The 23,695-nt window shown below is 38.1% G+C and overlaps 1 protein-coding gene across 1 annotated transcript in view; it reads right to left on the bottom strand.

The window, feature by feature from the left end:
• VIT (vitrin) overlaps nucleotides 1-23,695 on the bottom strand; it is a 131,320-nt gene that overhangs the window by 6,158 nt on the left and 101,467 nt on the right. Inside the window, exons 11-13 of the mRNA XM_051976143.1 lie at nucleotides 7,601-7,704; nucleotides 6,092-6,318; nucleotides 2,046-2,559 (exon numbers count right to left, since the gene is read on the bottom strand). Of these exons, the coding sequence (XP_051832103.1) occupies nucleotides 2,046-2,559; nucleotides 6,092-6,318; nucleotides 7,601-7,704 (845 nt within the window). The remainder of the gene's footprint in view (nucleotides 1-2,045; nucleotides 2,560-6,091; nucleotides 6,319-7,600; nucleotides 7,705-23,695) is intronic.

Here is a 23,695-nt window from a genome sequence, read left to right as displayed (position 1 = left end):
TTTGGTAGTCTGGGAAAACCTGTAGACTCCTTCTCAGAATAGTGCTTTTAAATGCATAAAGGAAATGGATGGCATTGTAAAGGAAACCAATTAGGCTGAAATATAATATAAAAATATTAAAAAGGGAAGTTCATGGAAATGGTTAAGAACACCAGATCCAGTCTAATTCCCTCTTTTTACAGATGTGAAAACAGTTTCAGAGATGAGATAATTTGCTTAAGTTCAGACAGTTGGTGGCAAAATCAGGATTAGATTCTGCTCTCCCAATGTTCCGAACATCATTCTGCTTCTTTAGAATCCATCTTTGTGCCTCAGTTTCTTCACCTGTAAAGTATGGGGACTGAATTCACAATTTCTAAAGTCTCTTTCAGTGTGAGCACTATGGAAAAAGGGGAAAAGGACCGGACCTACAGTTGGGAGAGATTGGAATTTGAATTCTGACTCTGATAATCATTTGTTGACTGAATGCAGGCAAATTTTCTTTCTGAGCATCAGCTTTTTCATAAGTGATATGGTGTGCCCATAATACCCGCATATGTGGACTTGTTAAACATTAATTTAAAAAAATTAAGTTCCAAATTCACTCCTTTCCAACTGAGAAGGCAAGAGATTCTATACCAATTATACATATGAAGTCATGCAAAATACATTTCCATTTTTCTGGTACTCTTTAAAAAAAATTTAACATTCATTTAAAAAATTTTTGCCCAGAGGCTTGTTGTGAGAATTCAATATCTTGTTAATGCTCAGAACTCTAGATAAATGCCAGCCGTTGTTCAGTAGGATTTGAGAGCAAGGAAGGACTGAAGCGTATAATTTCTCTGTTCCCAGAAGGAAGGTCCTGGTGTGGGGGGTGATGTCATCAGACACTAATAAACCCACGAACCAGAATGCTCCCATCTCACTGCCCACGTACATCGACAATGAGGCTCACTGTTGTCTACTGACATTGTGAGTGAGTATGAGTGGGAATAGTCATGTCACGGCTAGACCATTCCTTTTGATTGTTCCTTTTGATTCCTGACATGTGCCAGAAAAAATCAATGCAAACCCAGAGAGCACTTTCTTCCCCTTCTCCCTCTGTTGGTTTGTTAGCAGCTCAGACATAACTACCCATGCTCCTTGCTACTTTCTCTGCGACTTATGAGATGATGATAGCTAAAATTTATACAGTGCTTACCATTTGCCAGGCGCTCTATCTCATTGAAGCCTTAAAACAACAAAGGGAGGTAGGTGATATTATTTCCCCTATTTTATAGATGAGGAAACCCGGGCAAAGTGAATGCCCAGGCTCACACAGCCAATAAGTGCCTGAGGCCAGATCGGAATTTAGGTCTTCTGGTCTCCAGGGCCAGCGCGCCCTCCGCCGGACCACCAGCGGGCCGGGACCCCCAGACACCTCGCTGAGAGGTTAAGTGACATAGGCAATTCGGAGACCCCAGGGAATCCAGGGCCAGCGCGCCCTCCGCCGGACCACCAGCGGGCCGGGACCCCCAGACACCGCCTAGAGCGCTGAGAGGGTAAGTGACATAGGCAATTCGGAGACCCCAGGGAATCCAGGGCCAGCGCGCCCTCCGCGGACCACCAGCGGGCGGGACCCCCAGACACCGCCTAGAGCGCTGAGAGGGTAAGTGACATAGGCAATTCGGAGACCCCAGGGAATCCAGGGCCAGCGCGCCCTCCGCTGGACCACCGGCGGACCGGGACCCCCAGACACCTAGCTGAGAGGGTAAGTGACATAGGCAACACGTTTCGGAGACCCCAGGGAATCCAGGGCCAGCGCGCCCTCCGCTGGACCACCGGCGGACCGGGACCCCCAGACACCTAGCTGAGAGGGTAAGTGACATAGGCAATTCGGAGACCCCAGGGAATTCAGGGCCAGCGCACCCTCTGCCGGACCACCAGCGGGCCGGGACCCCCAGACACCTCGCTGAGAGGGTAAGTGACATAAGCAACACGTTTCGGAGACCCCAGGGAATCCAGGGCCAGCGCGCTGCCTACCCAGGTCCCACTACCCTTCCCCGGAAGGACTAAAGCGGCTTTACCGTTTTGATGAGCAGCCATGGCCGGTACTCGTACGTCGTCATAGGATCTGCCGTCTGTGATGAGGACCATTAATTTTCTTTTGTTGGTCTTGGATTTTTTGAAGAGGTGTTCCAAGGCGTAGTTGATGGCGGCTCCCGTGCTGGTCCCGCCACTCCAGTAATTGACCCGCTTGATGGCGTTCAGGAGATCTGGCTTGGTGCCGTACTTATCAAACCCAAACTCCAGCCGTTGCTCGTAGGTGTACTGCACAGCCCCGATGCGCGTGTCCGTGTCCGAAATCTCAAACTCCTTGCTGAGGTTGGCAACAAACTGGAGCAGGGTGCGGAAGTTCCCGGTGCCCACGCTGCTGGAGCCGTCGATGACGAAGCCCACGTCGGCCGAGTTTAAGCAGGTCTTGCTGCAGGCCAGGCGGTTGGTGTCGCAGACCCGTTTCACCAGGGGTTGCACGATCTTATGGAGGCTGAACCAGCTCGGCACATTGAAGGAATAGAAGCCGTTTTGTCTGCAGACAGCCTGGAAGGACACACGTATGCTTGGACCTTAAATGAGCCCAGTCACTGGGCGATCAGTCAGCAACCCTTCTGGGACACGGGGGAGATCTTCTGTTTTTCCCTCCTACACGTTTTCCTTTAGGGACCACCATCCCTTCCCAGCTTCACGGCCTCCTACTCCACCAGCACCTCGTCCCGCCGGCTCTCCGCCGCAGTGCGTGGGCAGTGACTCAGTCTCCAAAAGTATCTCCCTTTCGCTTCCCGCCAAAATGCCTAATCTTTCATCCATCTTAATCCCAGAGGTCCTAAGCAAGTCCTCTGGAGGTTTATGTGACTCCATCCCAAAGCCCATCAGGATGGCCTTTTTTCCTGCCCTGTATCAGGGATGAGCGGTTGGTGAGAGTGGGAGAGCTCTAGCCTTCCCCGTCCTCTATGGGAATCTTAAAGCTTCAAATGTTCTCCAGGATTCTTTAAAAAAATCTCTTTGGGGACTTTGGATTTCTTGCTTTAAGAGACAAGATGAAAGAGACCATCCTTATTTCAGGTTGCTGAAGGAAAAGACTGAAAAACATGAGAGGGGCTGGCTCTCTCTCCATCATGTCCCTACCTCCAGCTTGCTTTACTAGAAACTTCACGGAGTTTTCCATTAGGTTAGATCTAAAACTATTCCTCATTCCCAATGGGAGAGGCCTTCATTCCTAGGTATACCTTCTCCGATTTCTGTTTTGCTGTAATACAGATAAAAGGATTTCTTTGCTATTCATCATTTGTGTTCCTTGTGGAACTGGTATTTGGTGGGAAAAGGATTTGGGGTTCCCTCCTGCCCTCAATAAAGACAAAGAGATCAGAGTCAGACTGAACCCTATTACATCTTTCTAATCTAATGTTATTTAAGAGAGCAAATAGAAAAAATTCTGGCCTGGTCTTCCCACCTTTACCCAATGGAAACTTTAATTCCTTCCAGGAGGAGAAACAGAATGTTGAGGACCAGAGGCCATTTTGTTCTCCTAAGAGAGAAGAAATACCAAGATAGACTTTTATTTGTCTTCTCCTTTAAATATTATTAGTATGGGGGGAAATTATAATGTTCAATCTAATTTCTGATCTCTTTATCTTATTGGGAGAAAGGAAATTCCAAATTCTATATTCAAGGCTTGATCCTTTCCCCACTAAATACCAGTTTTACAATGAACATAAATGGGAAATGGCACAGAACTTATCCAAATTTTAGCAAAACTAAAATCAGAGGAGGTATACAAAGGAGAATGTAAATCAAACAAGGCAGCATGAAGGATCTCTCCCATTAGTAGTAAGATAAGTCAGCTCAACCAAAAGAGTGCTAGATCTCTCCTAAGGGAAAAAATCCATGAAGTTGGATGTAGCAGGGGTTAGGGATGTGATGGAGACTGTCACCTGTTCTCATGTTTTTTAAGAGTCTTTTCCCTTAGCAACCTGAAGTAGGGTTGACCTCTTCCATCTTTCCCTTTTGAAGTGGGAAGCCAGAAGTGTCTGAAACAATTTGTTTATTGAAGAATCCTGAAGAAGACTTGAAACTTGAAGAATCCTCAGGGGGCTGGTGAATGCCAGAGCTTGGGTAGGGCATTCACTCTCAGCAACAAGGAGAAAATTCCATATCCATAGGCTTTGTGACAGAGGCTATGTCTATAATATAGGGAAAATGCTACACAGATTTTTTTTGTGAGCATCAATAAGGTCATTAGCAAAAAGTACTTTGTAATGGTAAAGTGCTGCCTAAGCATGAGCTATCAAAATGTTGTGAGGAATGCTATTTTAAAAACATTCTTTTGAAAGATCATTTTTTCCTGGTCCATATGAAAGTCAGTGGGAGATTCAGCTGGATCTATTGATAATTATGAATTACTATTGATAATTTCATTGAACATAAATCTCTTTGGGCATTATTTGGAACTTACTCTAGTATGTAAAATAAGGGGGTTGTGTTTTGGAGCAGAAAAAGTATTGACCATAGAATTGGAAGATCTCATTCTGAATCCAAGTTCTGATACTAAATATTTTTGTGATAGTGAATAAATCATTTAATTTATCTGAGCATTTGTTTTCTTCTATAAAATGAGGACAACAGTTCTTATACTATTTGCCTCAGAGCCAGATTATGCAATAGCCTCCTAATCAGCCTCCCTACCTCAGACTTTTCCCCACTCCAATCTAGCCTATATATAGCTGCCAGTGATATTACTGAAAGCACAAGACTAACCATGTCATTTCCCTGATGAGTCCCTTTTTGCCTCTTGGATAGAATGTAAACTGTCCTGGGAAGCGTTTTAAGTCCTTTGTAATCTGGCTTCAGTTTACCTTCCCAAATATATTTCCTATTATTTCCCTTCCTATATTGTAGCCAGAAGAGACTACATGCTGCTCCTTGAAAAATGGAGCTCCATGACTTTGTCCTGGCTGAGTCCTATGCCAAGAATAAACTCCCTCCTCACCTCCATCTCTCAGAATACTTTTTGTTTCTTGAAAGCTCAAGTACTACCTCTTGCATGAAGCTTTCAGTGATATACTCTAGCTGCTAGCACTCCCTGAAATTACTTTGTATTTTCCATACACACATATACATTCCATATACACACACACATATCTACATATATATATATACATACACATGTGTGTACATATACATGCACACACATACACATATATAATTTACTTTTAAGTGTGTGGGCAATTTCCTTGATAACCCATTAGTTCCCCCAGGGACTTGTATTGTTTGTTTTTGTCTTTGCATTTCTTGCACGTAAAGTAGGGCCTGGTATATACTAAATGCTTAATAAACAATAGTAATCAATATTGTTTCAACATTGCTTTACAGATTTGCAATTACTCTACACGTTGTTTCATTTGATTCTTACAACAACCTTGAGAGCTATTATTATCTACATTTTGATGATGTAGAAGTGGAGACTGAGAGATTAATTTAAGGTCACACAACTAGTAAGTGTCTAAGGCAGGATTTGAATTCAGATCTTCCTGGCATTATGTCCAATCCTCTCTCCATTGTGCTACCCAATTACCCTGAGTTGATTGATTGAATGATGAAAATATTATATAAATGTAAACTATAATTTTAAAAAATAATAAACTCATGTATATATGTTTTTCTTTGCCAATGGAATTTTCCTGTCAATACATTTATTTTGTGGTGTGTACCATCCTTAAATACTGTTGCTCATTATATGAAAGTCACTGTGGGTCCTGGGATCTGTATTCCCTAGAGAGACCTTGATATCAATAGAGAGATTATGTGTCCACATGTAGACATTTTCCTTTGGTCTTTGTGTTTCATTCTATTTCAACAAGGAATGCTATATTCTATATATGTTTGTGAGATAACTACTTTAAGGGAGGTTTGTAGTACTAGAGGAATTCCCCATAACTGCCTTAGGAGATTACTGTCAGAGTTGCATCTGGTCCACTCTCTGTGCTCCAGGAACTGAAGCAAAATACTAAGCCATGTCCTCTCTTGGAAGGACATAAAAGCATGTGAAATTTAGATTTATTTTCTGGGCTAATACCTTGTTCACAAAGTTGGGCTCTATCACATTCTGCTTCTCATTTTCAACAGCACCTTCAATGGTGATGAAAAAAATGTTGATTCCGGATTCTCTGGCGAGTCTTGAAGCCTCCTCCACCTTATCTGTGGGCCAACCATCTACCATCACTATGGCCACATTGGGAGCTCCCCCTCTGTTTCCATTGGCATTGGAAAAGAAGTTTTTGGTAACAAAAGAAAGGGCCCGGCCTGTAATAATTATAATAACAGCAATAATAACAACAAGAATTATAATGATAAAAATATGCATGTAGTGTTTACCATGTATCAGTCATTGTGCTAAGTGCTTTATAATTATTATCTCATCTAAAGAAGAAGCGGTTTGTATAAAGTGCTTTTTTAAAGTAGTGCTCAAAGAAGCATGGCATATGGATAGTGGGCTTGGCTTGTGATAATACCAGAGTTTACATTCTATCTCTTAAGCTAATTAGCTGTATAACTCTGGCTGAATCATTTTATTGTGAATCCAAGCAACTCTCTAGAAGTTACTAACTCAAAGTTGATTTGTGGTAGACCATGGAATTTCCCTTTTGAAAATACTACAATCCAATTAACAGGTTAAAAACTCATTAATTTGAAATTAGTGGAGAAGAGATGGCAGGAGAGTCCCTCTCAAAATTAAAGATCACCTTGCTTCCTTTCTCTAGGCCTTAGTTTGCTCACTAGCTTTCTAAAGTTCCCTCTGGCTGCCATTTTTAAGTAATTTTAAACTCAATGAAGATTCACTTAGCTGGGGAATCTTTCTCCCAGTTTTTAAATCATAGGAAGTAAAAGTCAGGAAGATCCATTGAGAGGACTTAGCTCAGCTTCCTCACCTAACAAATGAGGACATGATGACTATACGATCAGGCCCCAAACCCAAGTCTCCTGACTTCTTGTCTTCATACTTTTCCAGACTATCTCTATTCTCCCAGTCTGTGTTCAAACTGTCACAAATGTGCAATTATTGAAATTGGAGTAAATGAAATTTCCCTATAGTTGTAAAAATTTATTGACACCAGAATATCCACCTGGTATCATCCTATGTGATCAACTCAAAATAAGATGCTTAGAAGTAGTCCAGGGCAATGGGGGCAGGGGTTAGAATGGCAAAAGGATTAAATTTGTTGCTGATAAACTTGCTATACTTGTGAAACAATCAGACACGGAACCAAAATAACCCATCCCCAAATCCTTTCTTTTCTTCAAAGATCACTCTGGATGAAACCTATAGTATGTACATTGAAATGACTCATGCATTGGCCCACTGAAGTCATGCTCAAAATTCAGAATTAAAGGATATATGTTTGGATGAATGATGGGGCAGGAAGGGAATGATTCCTTTATAAATTACTATTCCATTCTGCCACCTGAACCTCCCCTTTACCTCCATCATCTCCTGTTTTGAAGAGCAAAAGGAAACTAAAGAGGAAAATCTCTTCCTGTTTCCCTAGCAGAAAGGTTACAATTACACTAACCATAGACCACATACCCACATTGGAAAGCCCGCCTTTCTGAGAAATTTTCTCTATGGCTGCCTTCAGATCCTTGGAATCCACATGAGTCTTGAGGTTAAATTCCATGGAAGGGTCATTTCTGTGTTAGAGAAAGAAACAAAACTTAGGAAAATGTGCTGCCAATAAAGAAATTAAACAGTGCCTTTGATGGAAAAGGGAAATGAGAAATTATTTCAGACTCAGGAACGAACACACAGAGTTAGTAGAAGTCACTTAAAACCACTGGCAGCCATTAAATTATGGTTTGGTCTGACAGGCATTCATTTAATTCTTACTATGTGCAACGCATTGTGGATTACAAAGATATTATAGTACATCCTACTACTCAATTAAACAAACATTCATTTCAAGGCACTGGAGATACAAAGGAGCTCGTGATACTCACCCTGAACATTTGCTTCATCGCTGACCTTCTTACAGGCCCTGTGACCCTTTTCAATGATTAATCAGTTCCTTCCAGAACATCTATTTTAAAGGAAAGTATGGAAACCAGCCATGTCTTTATTCTTTTCCTGTGTCCATTACTAACCTTGTAGATATTCTCTACTATACTTTTTCTGCCCTCTTCCCTTATCACTCTCTCCCCCAACTTTTTTTAGCTTTTAAATTACTTTTATATATTGTCTTTTTTCATTAGAATGTAAGCTCCTTGAAGGAAGGGACTATCTATTTCTGCATACATTTATAGTCCAAGCCATTAACATAATATCTGGCATGACTTAATTTGACTTGTTATAACATTTTTTTCTACTCAATTAAAAAAATAAGAACCTATTATATGCCAGGCCCAGAGATTATAAAATTGATGATCATTCTTACAACATATTCTGTTGTCACATTCAATTTTACAAACAGTGATTATGCACTTCTTATGTGCAAGGCATCTTACTAAGAAAGAATGAAAGACTCCCTGCCTTTATGAAGCTTACATTCTACTGTGATATGGTAAAGTGGGAAACAATATGCAAGAATAGCATAAGGAAACTTGAGCTGAATGAGAGTATTAACAATTGTGGAATCACAGATGACCTCTCAGAGATTGGATGTAAATTGAACTCTGAAAGAAATCCAGATTTTTGAGAAGTAGAGATGGAAATAGATAGAAGAATCTAAGAATCTCAGATTTGGAAGGGGCCTTAGAGGCTATCTGGTTCAGACTATATATTTTAATAGTATTTTATTTTTCCAAATAGACATGTAAAGATAGTTTTCAACATTCACCTTTGTAAATCTTTGTGTTCGAAATTTTTCTCTCTCCCTCTCTTACCTCCCCCCTTTCCATTTTGTAAGCAATCTGATATAGGTTAAGTATGTGCAATTCTTTTCAACATATTTCCGTATTTGTCATGCTGTATAAGAAAAATCAGATTTAAAAAAAAACACAAGAGGCAGCCCTTTTCGTAGTGGCTAGATACTGAAAATTGAAGGGATGCCCACCAATTGGAGAATGGCTGAGTAAATTATGGTATAAGAATGTTATGGAATATTATTGTTCTGTAAGGAATGACCAGCAGGATGAATACAGAGAGGCTTGGAGAGACTTACATGAACTGATGCTAAGTGAAATGAGCAGAACCAGGAGATCATTGTAAACTTCAACAACAATACTGTATGAGGATCAATTCTGATGGACATGGCTCTCTTCAACAATGAGAGGATCCAAATCAGTTCCAACTGATCTGTAATGAACAGAACCAGCTACACCCAGAGAAAGAACACTGGGAAATGAGTATGGACCACAACATACCATTTCCACTCTTTCTGTTATTGTTTGCTTGCATTTTTGTTTTTTTCTTCTCAGGTTATTATTACCTTCTTTCTAAATCCGATCTTTCTTGTATAGCAAGATAACTATATAAATATGTACACATATATTGTGTTTAACATATACTTTAACATATTTAACATGTATGGGATTGCCTGCCATTTAGGGGAGGGGATGGAGGAAAGGAGGGGAAAAGTTGAAACAGAAGTTTTTGCAAGGGTCAGTATTGAAAAATTACCCATGCATGTGTTTTGTATATAAAAAGCTATTAAAATACACACACACACACACACACATACACACACACACTCAAGAAAGGAAAAAAAAAACCCAATTAAACAACAATAATGAAAGAAAGGTGAAAAAACTACACTTTGATCCATATTCAGTCTCCATAGTTCTCTTTCTGAATGCAAATGGCATTGTCCATCCCAAGTCTATTGGAATTGCATTGAATCGCCTCATTGTTGAAAAAAGCCAAATCCATCACAGATGATTATCGTATAATCTTGTTGCTATGTACACTGTTCTCTTGGTTCTGCTAATTTCACTCAGGTCATGTAAATCTCTCCAGGCCTTTCTGAAATCATCCTGCTCATCATTTTTTATAGAACAATAATATTCCATTACATTCATATATCATAGCTTATTCAGCCATTCCCCAATTTCTAGTTCCTTGCCACTACAAAAAGAGAGTTGCTACAAACATTTTTTGTACATATGGGTAACTTTTCCTCTTTCATGATTTCTTTGGGATACAGATCCAGTAGAGACACTGCTGGATCAAAGAATATGCACAGTGTTATAGCCCTTTGGGCATAATTCCAAATTGCTCTCTAGAATGGTTGGATCAATTCACAACTCTGTCAACAATGCATTAGTGTCCCTGTTTTCTCACATTCCCTCCATTATCCTTTTCTGTCATTTTAGTCAATCTGAGAAATATGAAGTGGTACTTCAGAGTTGTCTTAATTTGTATTTCTCTAATCAATAGTGTTTTAGAGCACTTTTTCATATAGCTAGAAATGGCTTTAATTTCTTCATCTGAATATTGTCTGCTCATATCTTGTGATATTTTTCTACATATTTTATAATTGAGGGTTTTTTCAGAAATACTGACTTTAATTTTTTTTCCTTCAGCTTTCTAATTCCCCTAATCTTGGCTGCATTGGTTTGTTTGTGTAAAAACTCCTTAATTTAATATAATAAAAATTATCCATTTTGTAATTCATAATGTTCTCTAGAACTTTTTTAGTCATAAATTCCTCCCTTCTCACAGATCTGAGAGGTAGAATATCCCTTGTTTTCTTAATTTGCTTATAGTATCACCCTTTATATCTAAATTATGAATCTGTTTTGATTTTATCTCGATATGGGATGTTAGATGGTGGTCATTGCCATACTATTTTCCAGTTTTCCCAGAAATTTTTGTCAAATAGTGAGTTCTTATCCTAGAAGCTGTAGTTTTTGGGTTTATCAAACACTAGATTATTATAGTCATTGAGTATTGTGTCTTGTGAGCCTAACCTATCCCACTGGTTCATTACTCTGTTTCTTAGTCAGTATCAAATGGTTTTGATATCTACCACTTGATAACATGGCTTTAGGTCAGACCATATCTAAACTTGCATCCCCTTTAAAATCTTCCTGACAAGAACTTATTTCAAAATGTCTAGTGAGAAGCAGCTGCTATCTCCTAGGATAGCTCATTCTACCTGGATAGTTGTTAGGGATTTTTTCCTTATGTTACTCAAATCTAAATCTGCCTCTATCTGTTTTTAGTTCTGTCTTCTGGGAATAAAGCAGAAGAAGATGAATTCCTGTATCCCCAGACATACTTGACATAGCTGAAGACTGCTATCATGATGCACTAAGTATTCTGTTTTCCAGGCTACATATTCACATTTCATAAGTTCATAGATTTAAAACTGGAAAAGACTTCTGAGCTCATAATCCTACCCCTTTGTTTTATAGATGAAAAAAACCAAGATCAGGAAAGTGAAATGATGTTTCCCAAGGTCACATAGTAAGTGGGAAAGTCAGAGTTTTAATATATTCAAATCCAGCACTCTCTCTACTCTATCATTCTGGCTCCCTATACATGTCCAGTGAGATGCTGCTCCTTAAATTTTCACCAATTTCATAAGTGAATCTTTTGAATTTGCTGTGTTTCATGAATCAGAGCAGTATAGGGATGCCGAAAAGAACCAGGTGTTTTACTGGAGAGGGTGGGATCTTCCTCAGGTACATCTGTTTGGTCGGTACAATTCCTTTAAGTGACCATCATATAACATAGTCTTGGCTCTTGGCTATCTCATTTACTTTTCATTGTATGCTCTCCAGCTTGTCAATGTCCTTCCAAAAATATGGCTCCCAGACCTGCATATAACACTCCAAATGTGTTCTGGCTAGGTCAGAGCCCAGCAGAATTTAATGCCCGAATAAATGAAAAAACATTTGCCAAATGCTTAGTATATGGTAAAGCACTGTGCTAAGAGAGAGAAAAAATAGAAAAGGGATACAAATAGAAAAGCCGGATGGTTTCTTTTCTCAAGGAGTTCATCTTTTTAAAGGAGAAGACAAGAGTATACAAAGTTTTAACATTAGGGTATATGGAAAGGTTCCGTGGTCCCTAAGGTGTTGGTAGCAAGGAGCATGGTAAGGTTTCTTTCCTGTTGTTTCTACTGCTAAAACCATTTCATTTCCAAATGTTGAACTATTTAGCAGTGTCAAAGTCTTGGGTAAGGAGAGCTTTCTTTGTCTCCAGGACCTTATCAGAGGATTATCACCATGGAAACAGGTGAGACCATTATAGGATGCTCCTTTACAGAGATTGCTGGGAATGGAGGTCCGAGATGAATGGGGTACAGATACTTTTGTCTTAAATTTCTTCCAGAGGATGTGAGGAAAGTCCCTTGGTTAGGGTTGGGAGAAAAATTCTGTCCTTGAGGGAGCAGCGGATTGCTAGAATGGCAAGGCAGCCAGCCATGAGACACTATGGTCAGAGAAGTTTGGACACTCAAAGAGCATGTTCCCACATGAGAAATGACCTTTCACTGGAGGACAATGGAGAGAGAAAAATGGTTAAGGTGATTGTAGCATAGAACACCAAGGCAGGGAGGCAGAAGAATGATTTCAGCAAAGACAAGGAAGGTCTATGTTAGTGAGGAGCTTCTTTCCACCCTCCTAAGGAAAAATTCTTCCTTTTCTTATTTGCTTTTTATTCAGCTTCTCCTTAACCTCACTGTTTCTGGGCAGAAGTTCTGCCTGTCCCTCTTAGTGGCTAACTAAGATGTTTAGAATTTTATAAGTGTATCTTACTTTAAAACCTTTACTTTTATAACCATGGTTAATTATGCATACCATTGCTCTGATGTAGCATTAAGGGGTAGGTAGCTAATTGGGACCCGGAAAGGGACTGAGACTTTACTGTTTTGCCAATACCTGCTAGTTGGGCTTTTGAATTCAAAGGGAAAGAGAGAATTTATTGATTAACAATTTCTCATTGTGTTCACTGGGGTGATTCCCCTAGGATTAAAGAGAGTCAGTAATTGCTTCAGTCAGTGACTGGTTGGGATGAAATAAGCAAATTTCCTCTGGCTACTCTGCTGAATATGAAAGAAAATTATATCCCCTCAGAAGGGAGTAGTTGGAGAGAAAGTCATGTCCCCAGGGAGAAATGAATTCAGAGGAAGGAAAGGAGAAGGAGGGAATAAAATGACTTCCTATCTGTTCACCAGCCAGGCCATCTACCCTGTATTATTTGTGAGGTATATGAAGAATTATGTTAAATCTTATCTGAGTTTTCTAGTAGAAAAGTCAGATTGATTGATACCTTAAAGTGATTGACATTTTACAGTGATTGACAACTTTGCTTAGTGTTGACATATAATGGGAATAAGAAAGGGAATGAACAATTTCTTTTTTAAAAAAATCTCCCTTGAGATTACCTTAAACATACAGTTTCTAGAAAGACTAATAATAACTAGAAACTCAAGCAAAATGGTCATAAAAGGAACTGATAGTATGACTCACAGAGTATGTACTATGTTTATTTTACAGCATGAGTTGGCTACTTCAAATACACAATCACTTCCTCTATAATAAGAAAGGTGGAAGTTTGCATGGACCTTTCTCTCTGTTCTATAACTTATTAGGAACAATAAAGTGTGGAAGTCATGGAAAATCCAAATTGGAGGAAAATTTAAAGATTATTTAATAAACATTTTTGTTTTAGGAATGAAAATAGAATGATGTAATATAAAGAATACTGGATTTGGGCTTAAATTCCCCTCCTGTCATAATACTACTCATACAATCATGGGCATAACACTTAACCTCTGTGGACCTCAAATGCCTCATTTGCAAAGTGGGAGAAGGTGAAGAAGATCACTTCTAAAGTTATTTCTAATTTTATGTCCATGATCATACTGGAAACTGAAGAATTGCATTAAGAAATGGTGCCTACAAGAGAATTCTATAAATATTTTTACACATATTGGATTTAACATATATTTTAACATGTATAACATATATTGGATTTTTTTTTTTTTGCCATTTAGGGGAGAGAGTGGGGGGAAGGAGAGGAAAATCTGAAACATGAGGTTATGCAAGGGTCAGTGTTGAAAAATTATCCATACATATGTTTTGAAAATAAAAAGCTTTAAAAAATAAAAAAAATAAGAAATGATGCCCATTCATCTTTAGGTGAAACAAGGAACAATTAATAACATAGGAAACAATAAATACTCACAATTATCGTATACATTCACAGAGCTAAAAAGAACTTTAGGGATCATCTTTTCCAGTCTCCTCATTTGACAAACGAAGGGGCTGAAACCCAGAAAGGTTATTTAATATTCCTTAAGATCATATAGCTAGTTAGGGACTAAAAGAAACTAGGTCATCTGTGTCTTAATCCAGTATTCTTTCACTCTGTAAGTTGTCATTCATAAAATAGATGGAATTGAAGAAAACAAATAGAAACTTAAAGCCCTACAATTAGTTTCAGTTAGAACCAACTGAACAACTAGAAAATTGGGACCATCTTATTAGATATTCCTATGCCTGAGCTTCTTGAAAGTAGGACAGTCTCTTGCCTTTCTTTGTATCTCTAGCACTTAGCACAGTGCCTGTACACAGTAGGTGACTGATGATTGGCTGACTATACTATTACATGTGAAGCTTGCTTTTGATTTTAGATGGATTTAAAAAATAATATTAATGAAGATCCCTCTACACTTATAATTTTATTTGTTTTTTTAGAGTATATTTTTTGTCAAAGGCTTTTCCTGCATTTATTAAGAAAATGTGATTTTTGGTATATTTTTGTTTTTAATATGTTGATTAGTTTCTGATGTTCTTTGCATACTAGTATAAATCCAATTTTGTCATAATCAGTTATTTCTTGGATAAATTGCTTTAGTTTGACAGGATTTTACTGAAAATTCATAAATTTATATTTACTTGTGATATTGGTTTATAGATCTTCTTTGTTATATCCTTTCTTGCGTAGGTATTAGAATTTTGTTAATTTCAAAAAAGAATTTTCATTAAGTACTTAATCAATTTTGAGAAGAATGTATTAATTATATAGTACTAGTAACTATTATATATTATAATTAGGATTTTATTAGCTTTATTAAAGTATTTTCATTAACTACTTACTCAATTTTTGAGAAAACATTTTATAGTACTGATATTAATTATGTAGTATTGATAACTCTTATAGTACTGATTGTTATTTTAAAATTTGATAGAATTTTCCTCTAAATCTATCAGGACCAAGACTTTTTTTCTTTGATAGCTCCTTCAACTTCTTTTTCTAAGACTGTATTATTGAAGATCCCTATTTGATGTTCTGTTAGTCTAGGTACTTTTATATTTTTGATGGAAGTCCTTTATTTCTTTTGTCTGGCTTAGTTTTGTTGATATATAATTGTGCATAGTAGAAAAATTTTTTTTATTTCTTTTGAGCTTTTCTGTGACTTTACTTGTCCTTTATTTTGTTGATTTTGTTATCTTCCCTTTTCTTTTTAATTGTATAGCTGAAATTTTATCAATTTTGTAATCTTGAGGAATGAGCTTTTACTTTTGTTTATCAAGTCTATAGTCTTTATGGTTTCTAACTTATTTATTTCTCTAATTTTAAAAATTCCCTATTTTCTGCTTATTTTGGAGTTTCTAATTTAAAAATGATTATTAAATTCATTAATTTCTTTTTCCCATTTTATTAATGTATGTTGTAGTAATATGTTTTTTCTCTAAAGACTAATTTAGCTCCATCACAGAAACTTTAGATTGCTGTCTTATCTTTATCACTCTCTATAACATAATTATTATTTCAATTATTTGCTCTTTGACTAACCTCTTATTTAATATTTCATCATTAGGTCTCCATTTAGACTTGTGTTTTTTGTGTGCCTTTTTTTTTTTTTTTGCATTTTTTACTATAAAGGATATGTATGTCTCTTAACTTTTTATATTTATTCTCAATTTCTCTGTTCAAATCAAGCATAACTGTTTGTAAAAGTGCCATCAAAGTGCTGAGAAATATGTTTCCATTCAGAAGGCAGCATATTTTTTTTTGCTCTAAGTTCTCTAACAGACTGTTCTATTCCATGTTTTCCCTTTGTTTATCACTCTGTTAAAGAGAGGAAATTAAAGTCTGCTTCCCATTATTATGTAATTATCTGTTTAGGGTGCAAAAAAAATTATTTTTGTTGTTAGTGTTGTAATTTAGTTAATTGTTTCTTTATAACTTAGGTGCTATGCTATTTGGAGCACATGTTTAATACTGATATTTTGTGTTCGATAGTTTCTTTAAGCATAATGTAATTTCTCTGTCTCATATGTCAAGCACTTAGTACGGTACCTTGCACTTAAATGCTTGACTTTTGAAAATCTCCAATTTATGTTCTGTAGGAATCTCAAAATCAATGTATTCAAAATGGAAGTCATTATCTGGCCACCTAATCTTCCTATTCCTCCTTCAAATTTTACTCCGTTTCTGTTGGGGACAATAGTATGCTTCTAGTCACCTAGGTTCACAAGCTTAGTTAAAACCGTCTTTGATTCTTCTTTCTCTCTTACTCCTTATATATAAATCAATTACTAAGAATTATTATTTATGCCTCCACAATTACTTCATCCAACTGGTTTTTATCTAGCAACTCATGCTATCTCTTCATCACCTTGGGCCTGCATATTGGATCAGTCTCTTAAATGGACTCCGGAGTTCTTATATCTTTCTTTTGCAATCCATTTTCTATCCTGTTGTCAACATTTACTTTCCCCAAACACAGTTCTATGTTGTTCCTCTGCTCAATTACCTTTAGTGGCTTCCATTCTTTCTAGGAGAAAAATATACCTCTTCTACCTAGGTCTTAAAGTCTTTCACAATCTAGAACCAGTTAACCCTTTTAGATTTATTTCACATTATCCCCATTCATATATTTTCTATTCCAGCCCAGGTAGTCTACTTGTTCTTCTGGAAACACACCTTGAAGCTTCTACATGGGCTTTACCCAGGCTTTGAATAATCTCTCCTTTTATCTCTGCTCCTTAGAATCCCCAGTATCCTTCAAGGGGTACTAGAGAAGGGAATGCTCTAACTATTAATACTTTCTCTCTCCTCAAATAATAATGTATATACAAATCTGTTTATTTCTAGGAGAATGAAAATTCCAGAGAACAAGGACTGTTTTTTGTTTTATCTCAATATCCTTCTCACTTAGTGGTGTTCACTGAATATACTAATTGTTTAACAAAATGCTCGTAGGATTTGATTGAATTATTGGTCCCCAACTAATATTTCCACAGATTTCTTGTTGGCCTTTTTCAGGTATATTGAAGTTATTCTGTCCATGAGCTGGAATTTGTGCTCACAGACACTGGCAGTATATGACCCTAAATGGCAAGTAAGTCCTTATTTAGAGATGGGAATTATTTTAAAGGACAATGAAAGAGAGATGCTATTTTTTCTTCTTAAGACAATGATTTCATTTTAATATGTAATTTTATAAGTTAAATCATTCCAGATTATTTTTCTACAAATATCAGATTTTCTTCCAAAAGAATAGTTCAAAATAAGCAGAGCTAACTCAAAATCAAAATGGAAACATTATCAATCTTAATATCCCAAAACTAAATTCTCTACAGTTTCTATATACTGTCTGTGGACCTATCCCCTCTGCAAAGGAGTGGGATGGGGACTGTTTTTTCAGATCTTTCCTTTGGATCTGCACTTGTTATCTGTGGGGTGCTGCTCAGACATTGCCTTGTTTCTGCACAGGGAGAAGAAGTTCCCTTTCCTATAGCCTCCTCCCTTCATCTTTGGTACCCAGTGATTTTCTTCATGTGTTTATGACATATCTAAGAGATTGGGACATGAAAGATCTCCTTATTAGCCCTGCCACTGATTTTCCTCTATCCACTCCATTATCCATCAATTCCATATGTGCCCATTCTTCAGCTGTGAAATGAGGACTTTGGATGAGATAATCTTTTAAGGGGCTCGTGTGTGTGTGTGTGTGGTGTGTGTGTGTGTGTGTGTGTGTGTGTGATACAGGCTTTGTATCAGCCAGAGTCATCCCACAGACTTCCTTCACAGATGGGCAGAGGAGGCAGCCTGTGTGGGAAAGATATTCCGCTAGGAAGCTGAAGACCTGTTTGCAACCACAGTTCTGTCCCTGATGCACACACTTGTATATGACCTGAGAGAACACATTCTTCCTTTTCCAGCCTCAGTTGCCTTATTTATAGAGTGAAGGAGCTGGGTATGACACCCCCTAAACCTCTATTCCAGTTTCAACATTCTAAAGATCTGCATTTAAAAACAAACACTGCCTCTCCTCCCCAAACCTCCCCAAGAATGTTTTATACTGTGAGAATTTCCTTTGCCACCCTGAACGGAGGATAAACCTACGATAGTCTTCCAAAAGAATGAAAGTATTCTGACATGGTTTGGAAAAGAGACCTTCAATAAAGAACAGAGGTGCTCTATCATGTAACCATGGGGTCAGAAAAGTGTAATTTTTTTAAAAAATGGAAAAATCAACATTTTGCTGTTTTTCCATACATGTCTCATTACGATCCCAAAATATAAGACAACATGTACAATTATATTTAACGTAGACTGAAACTGTGATCTAAAAAGAGACCACTTTTAGATTTAGCCTCGGCAGCTTTTAGTACCTGTGGATCCAGGCTCCAGCTCCTAAGCCATCAGCAGCCTTGGTGGTCTTACTCATTACACTGGCTAAGTTCATCTAATAGCTGCTTGTTCCAGCCAGTCTTTCATTTGACTTTTTACATGTATCCCCAAGTGTTCCAGCTCCTATTAAATGCAATTACATATACATAAGCTATGTAATTTTAAATTCTGAAATGTATGGTACAAGTAAAGGGTGAAGACTGTCAGCTTTTTTGTTCCAGCAGAGGGAGGAGACCCTCTGCCTGCCAGTAGAACTAGCCATTTAGCTTCATTGACAGCTCATCCCAGCAGGCTGAGAAGCACTAGCTTGTCCGGGGCTTTAATATTAGTCTTCTTTGACATTTGCAGATGTTCTTCTCAAGATAAAGACTTCCTGTGTCATTGATTGGTCATGCATTTAGCTCAGGGATGTCACTTCTCCTGGTAGGGTCTCAGTTTCCTCATCTGCAATACCAGAGAGTCAGAATTGATGGTCCTTGAGGTCCCCTCGAGAACTTGGGTGATGTATACCTGTGTGACTGGGGACTTAGTTCCTTCACCTGTAAAATGAGGAGCTTAGACTAGATGACTTCCAATGTCCTTTTGAGCTCTAAGTCTCAGATGCTCTTAACACACTTTGAGTCATCGGATGTTGATAGTATAAGCTCAAGGAAGTTAAATGACTTGATCATTATCACACAGACAGTATCAGCATTGGATTTTAACCCAGGTCCTCCATAGAGTGCTGAGCCCGGAGTCAGGAAAATCTGAATTTAAATCTGACCTCAGACACTTATTAATTGTATGACCTTGAACAAGGCACTTAAACATATTTGTTCAGTTTTCTCATCTGTAAAATGGCTGAGAAGGAAATGATAAAACTACTCCAGTATCTTTGCCAAGAAAACCCCAAATGGAGTCATGAAGAATTAGATACTACTGAAAACAATTAAACAATACCAATAATCTCTGACCTCACATCCAATCCCATTTCTACTATACCATGCTGTCATTTGAATGATTATTCCTAGACTAAGTGTACAAGGTAATGACTGGAGCAGGATAGAACTGGAACTGATTTCATTGGCATTGAAATTCCCTATATCAGTGTAGATCATTACCATCTGTGATCCCTGTAGTCTCAGAGGCGAGCTCAGAGCATTGAGAAAGGAAGGGATTTATCTGACACGCAAGCAATATGTGTCAGAGGTGAGGTTTAAACACAGATTGTAGTGGAATTCAATGTAAACAAGGAGAACATGTCCAGAAATTGGATTTTTAACCACTATATAGAACCTCTCATATAAAACACCCACACCCACACCCACATACAAATTATCTGCCATAAAAGAGGCAAGAGAAAGCTTTTACTGTGGAGAGGAAGGAGGGAGGGAAGGGGGAATGAGCCTTACAGAATTGGTTCAAAGAGGGAATAACAAACACACTTAATTGGGTATAGAAATCCATTTTAATCTACAGGAAAGTAGGAGGAGAAGTAGATAAGGGAAGGGGTAAAGGTGATAGAAGGAAGGACAGATATGGAGAGAAAGCAATCAGAAGTAAAGGACAGGATGAAAGAAAAGCGAGATTAGAATAAACAGGATGGGGAATGTAGCTAACAATAGTAATTATGAAAACAATTTTGAAGCAGATTTGCCTGATAAGGGCCTCATTTCTCAAACATATAGGGAACTGAGTCAAATTTATAAAAATAAGAGCCATTCCCCAATAAATAAATTATCAAAAATACACACACATGCACATCCTCTAGAAATACATATAGTAACTGTGTGCATGTTGTAGTTTCTTAGTAGAATATAAGCTTCTTGAGAGCTTTTGTCTTTGTATATACCCAGCATTTAAAATAGTGTATGGCAAATGCGAGGACCTTAATAATTGTTTGTGATTGATCAATAAACATCTCTGAGTGAGGTATTGAAAATTAACATGCTAAGGTAGAAAGGGCACTAGACTGTTAACCTGTGTGTATATTCCCAAATCGTCATGTACCAGCATATATGAGCTTAGGTAAATCACTAAAGCTTTTTGAACCTTAGTTTCCTCCTCTCTAAAATGGGGCACATACTTGTTCTTCTTCCTTCATAGGGTTGTTGTAGGACTCAAAGAAATAACACAGGCAAAGTACTTTGTAAAAGCAAAATGCTACAGAAAAGTAAATTGTTATTTTTTTCTCTTTGGCAGTGAATGGTACAGTGAATAGAGATCTCAGTCTAGAGTCAGGAAGATTCATTTTCCTGAATTTAAATTCTCAGACATTTAGTAGTTGTGTGATCCTGGACAAGTCATTTAATTCTGCGTGCCTCAGTTTCCTCATTTTAAAATGAGCTGGAGAAAGAAATGTCAAACCATGCCAGTATCTTTGCCAAGAAAACCCCAATGGGGTCACCATTAAAATGACCAGACAACACATTATTTTCTTTCTTGGCTAGTTCAGGGATACTATATGATTAAGCTCTGATGAAGAACACAAACAAGGAGGCCATCCAGAGTAGGATCCAGGATTCAAAAGCAATTTCAGTTAGATAAATTCTTATCTCTTCCAGTCTCTGCACTCCCAGTGAGAATAAAGAACTGCTTTTTCTTTTACCAGAGGCAAGGCTAGCTGCCTCCTTGCAATGTATTTTGTAAACAGTGTCAGTGATTAGATATCTGACCAACTGTATTCCATCATCTCATTATTAGGGTAGAATGATTCTAGTCCTGGTGGAAAGACCAGAAAACATTTACTCTCAGCCAAATGGCACTCATTGATGAAATGAATTCCCCCTCCTTCCCCCTGCCCCGCTGCCCCCTGCATGGAATCACAGAGTGTTAAGCACTGGGGCAGACAGAGAGAGACAGAGACAGACACACACAACAGAGGCAGAGAAACAGAGAGAGAGAGACAAAGAGTCAGAGGCTGAAACAGAGACGAGGAGAGAGAGAGAGAGAGAAAGAATGAGAGAGACAAAGAGAGAGATAGAGAGACACAGACAGTAATAAAAACAAAGAGAGATAGAGACAGATGGGGGGAGGAAGGGAGGGAACAAGAGAAAGAGAGACAGGAGTTTTGGAGGCAGAGACCTAGACAGAGAGAGAAAAAGAGAGAAGAAAAAGAGAGGCAGAGACAAAGAGAGAGATAGGGAGATAGGGAGACAGAGCCAGAGAGAGAAAGAGAAGAAAAAGAGACAGATAAAGAGAGAGAGATAGGCAGACAAAAACACAAAGAGAGATAGAGACAGAGACAGAGCAGGGAAGGAGGTGGGGAGGGGGAGAGAGAGAAAGAGAGATTCAGAGAGAGAGAGAGAGAGAGACAGACAAACAGACAGAGACAGAGACAGAGAAAGACGAAGAACAAAGACATCAAGGAAAGATTTCTCTAGGAAATGGCCCCTGAACTAAGCCTTGTAAAAAGTTAGAGATTCTGAGATGCAGAGGTGACAAGGAGTACATTTTAGGCAGAGGAGGATCATAGTCTGGACAAAGGCACAGAGATTGAAGCACTAAATTAGGGGAACATCAGTCAGTCAATCAATAAGAATTTATTAAATGCCTACTATGTTCCAGGCACTGCACTAAACTCATCATGCAGCCTGATGCTGACAAATTTCCTTTCAAAATGCTTACAACAAGGAAAAATAAACATGCCTTTGTCTCTCTGGGCTTCACATTAATCATAATACTGGATATTAAGGCACTGATTGAAATAATTCCAAAAAAAATGTTGGTTGGGATTAGGATAAGCTCTTTTCTATTGATATTGATCACATTAGAAAAATAGGGAAAGGGGAATGTTTGTAGAATCTTTTTCTCTCTTGACTATATTTTTCACCAATCAATGTTCCCATCACCATATAACTCTATGCTCACTCCATTCCTCACTTGCTTGACATGTTTATCACTTTATTTTCATATTATGCTATAAAATTGTTGCATACAAGTTATAAAAAAAACCCTACTATTTCTAATGCTAGATAACACAGCAGTCTTTGTCCTTCATATAAAATGGGCTTGGGACATCTGGCACTAAGGTGCTTATATTTCATCTTTATATAAGTCTGCTTTCAGTTTGCTGTTTTCAAAAATAACACATTAAATAAAATAGGCTGACATTTTGAAAAAGAAAAAAAAAATACGACCAAAGAAACACAGAAATTTCCTCTTTCAATTTGAAGCTCTCAAAATAGGTGTCTTGATGAGAAGAAATGCAAGCTGGCATTTGGAGCAATCTGTTATTTTTATATAAAAACTTTCAATCATTCCCCAATGCCTACATAATAAAGCCTGCACTCCTCCGACCCTACATACTCTGGCTCCAGCCTAGCTTTTCAGACTTTTTTCACATTAGTTTTCCTTCACGTACACCCTAAGTCCCATTACATGTCTATCCTTTGTCCCTACTTTGCTCCCTCTCACCCTTCTGCATTCTCTCAGGAGGTCCATTCTCCCTCCTCTTGTTGTCCACTGGAAGGCACTCTATCCTCATCTCTCCTTCTCAGAATTCTTCACTTTTCAAAATGCCATTTCTTAGGTTCCAATTTCTTTGTGAAACCTTCTTTGATCTCCTCACTCCATCAAATGAGACTTTTCCTCTTCAGTTTTCCTAGAATCTAGAATTTCCTAGAATTGTCAGATCTCCTTCAACTTAATATTATTTCCTACCTTTGATTGTACACTTAAGTATGTACACAAGTGGCAGGATGGTCTATTGGGTAGAGAGCTGTCCTTGGAGTCACAAACTCCTGGATTCAAGGCCTGCTCTGATAGTAATACCGGCCAAGTGATTCCAGGCTGTCACTTAGCTTCTTGGAAAGCTGTGAAGAAGGGGCTGTTCTGCTCCAGTAAAGGGAGTTTCTACATCTCAGAGTTCCACAAAATAAGGAAATTGCAGGTCCATCTAACTGTGCACATTGTATTTCACCCTTCTGCTCCCTCTCTTAAATATGGGCTCCTTAAGATCTCAGACTATGTCATTCTATTTGTATTCCTAGGACCTCCAGCTGGACCTTTTGGTCAATGCTGAATAAATATGTAGTTAGGCAGCATTCAGAGTCCTTTAAAAGCTCCTCTCAGCATGATCTCTTCTTTAGGCTCTCTAGAAGCACAGAATCA

This window comes from Antechinus flavipes, chromosome 2 (assembly GCF_016432865.1).
Source record: "Antechinus flavipes isolate AdamAnt ecotype Samford, QLD, Australia chromosome 2, AdamAnt_v2, whole genome shotgun sequence".
Lineage (NCBI taxonomy): Eukaryota > Metazoa > Chordata > Mammalia > Dasyuromorphia > Dasyuridae > Antechinus > Antechinus flavipes.
This window is presented reverse-complemented; position numbering and strand designations above follow the sequence as displayed.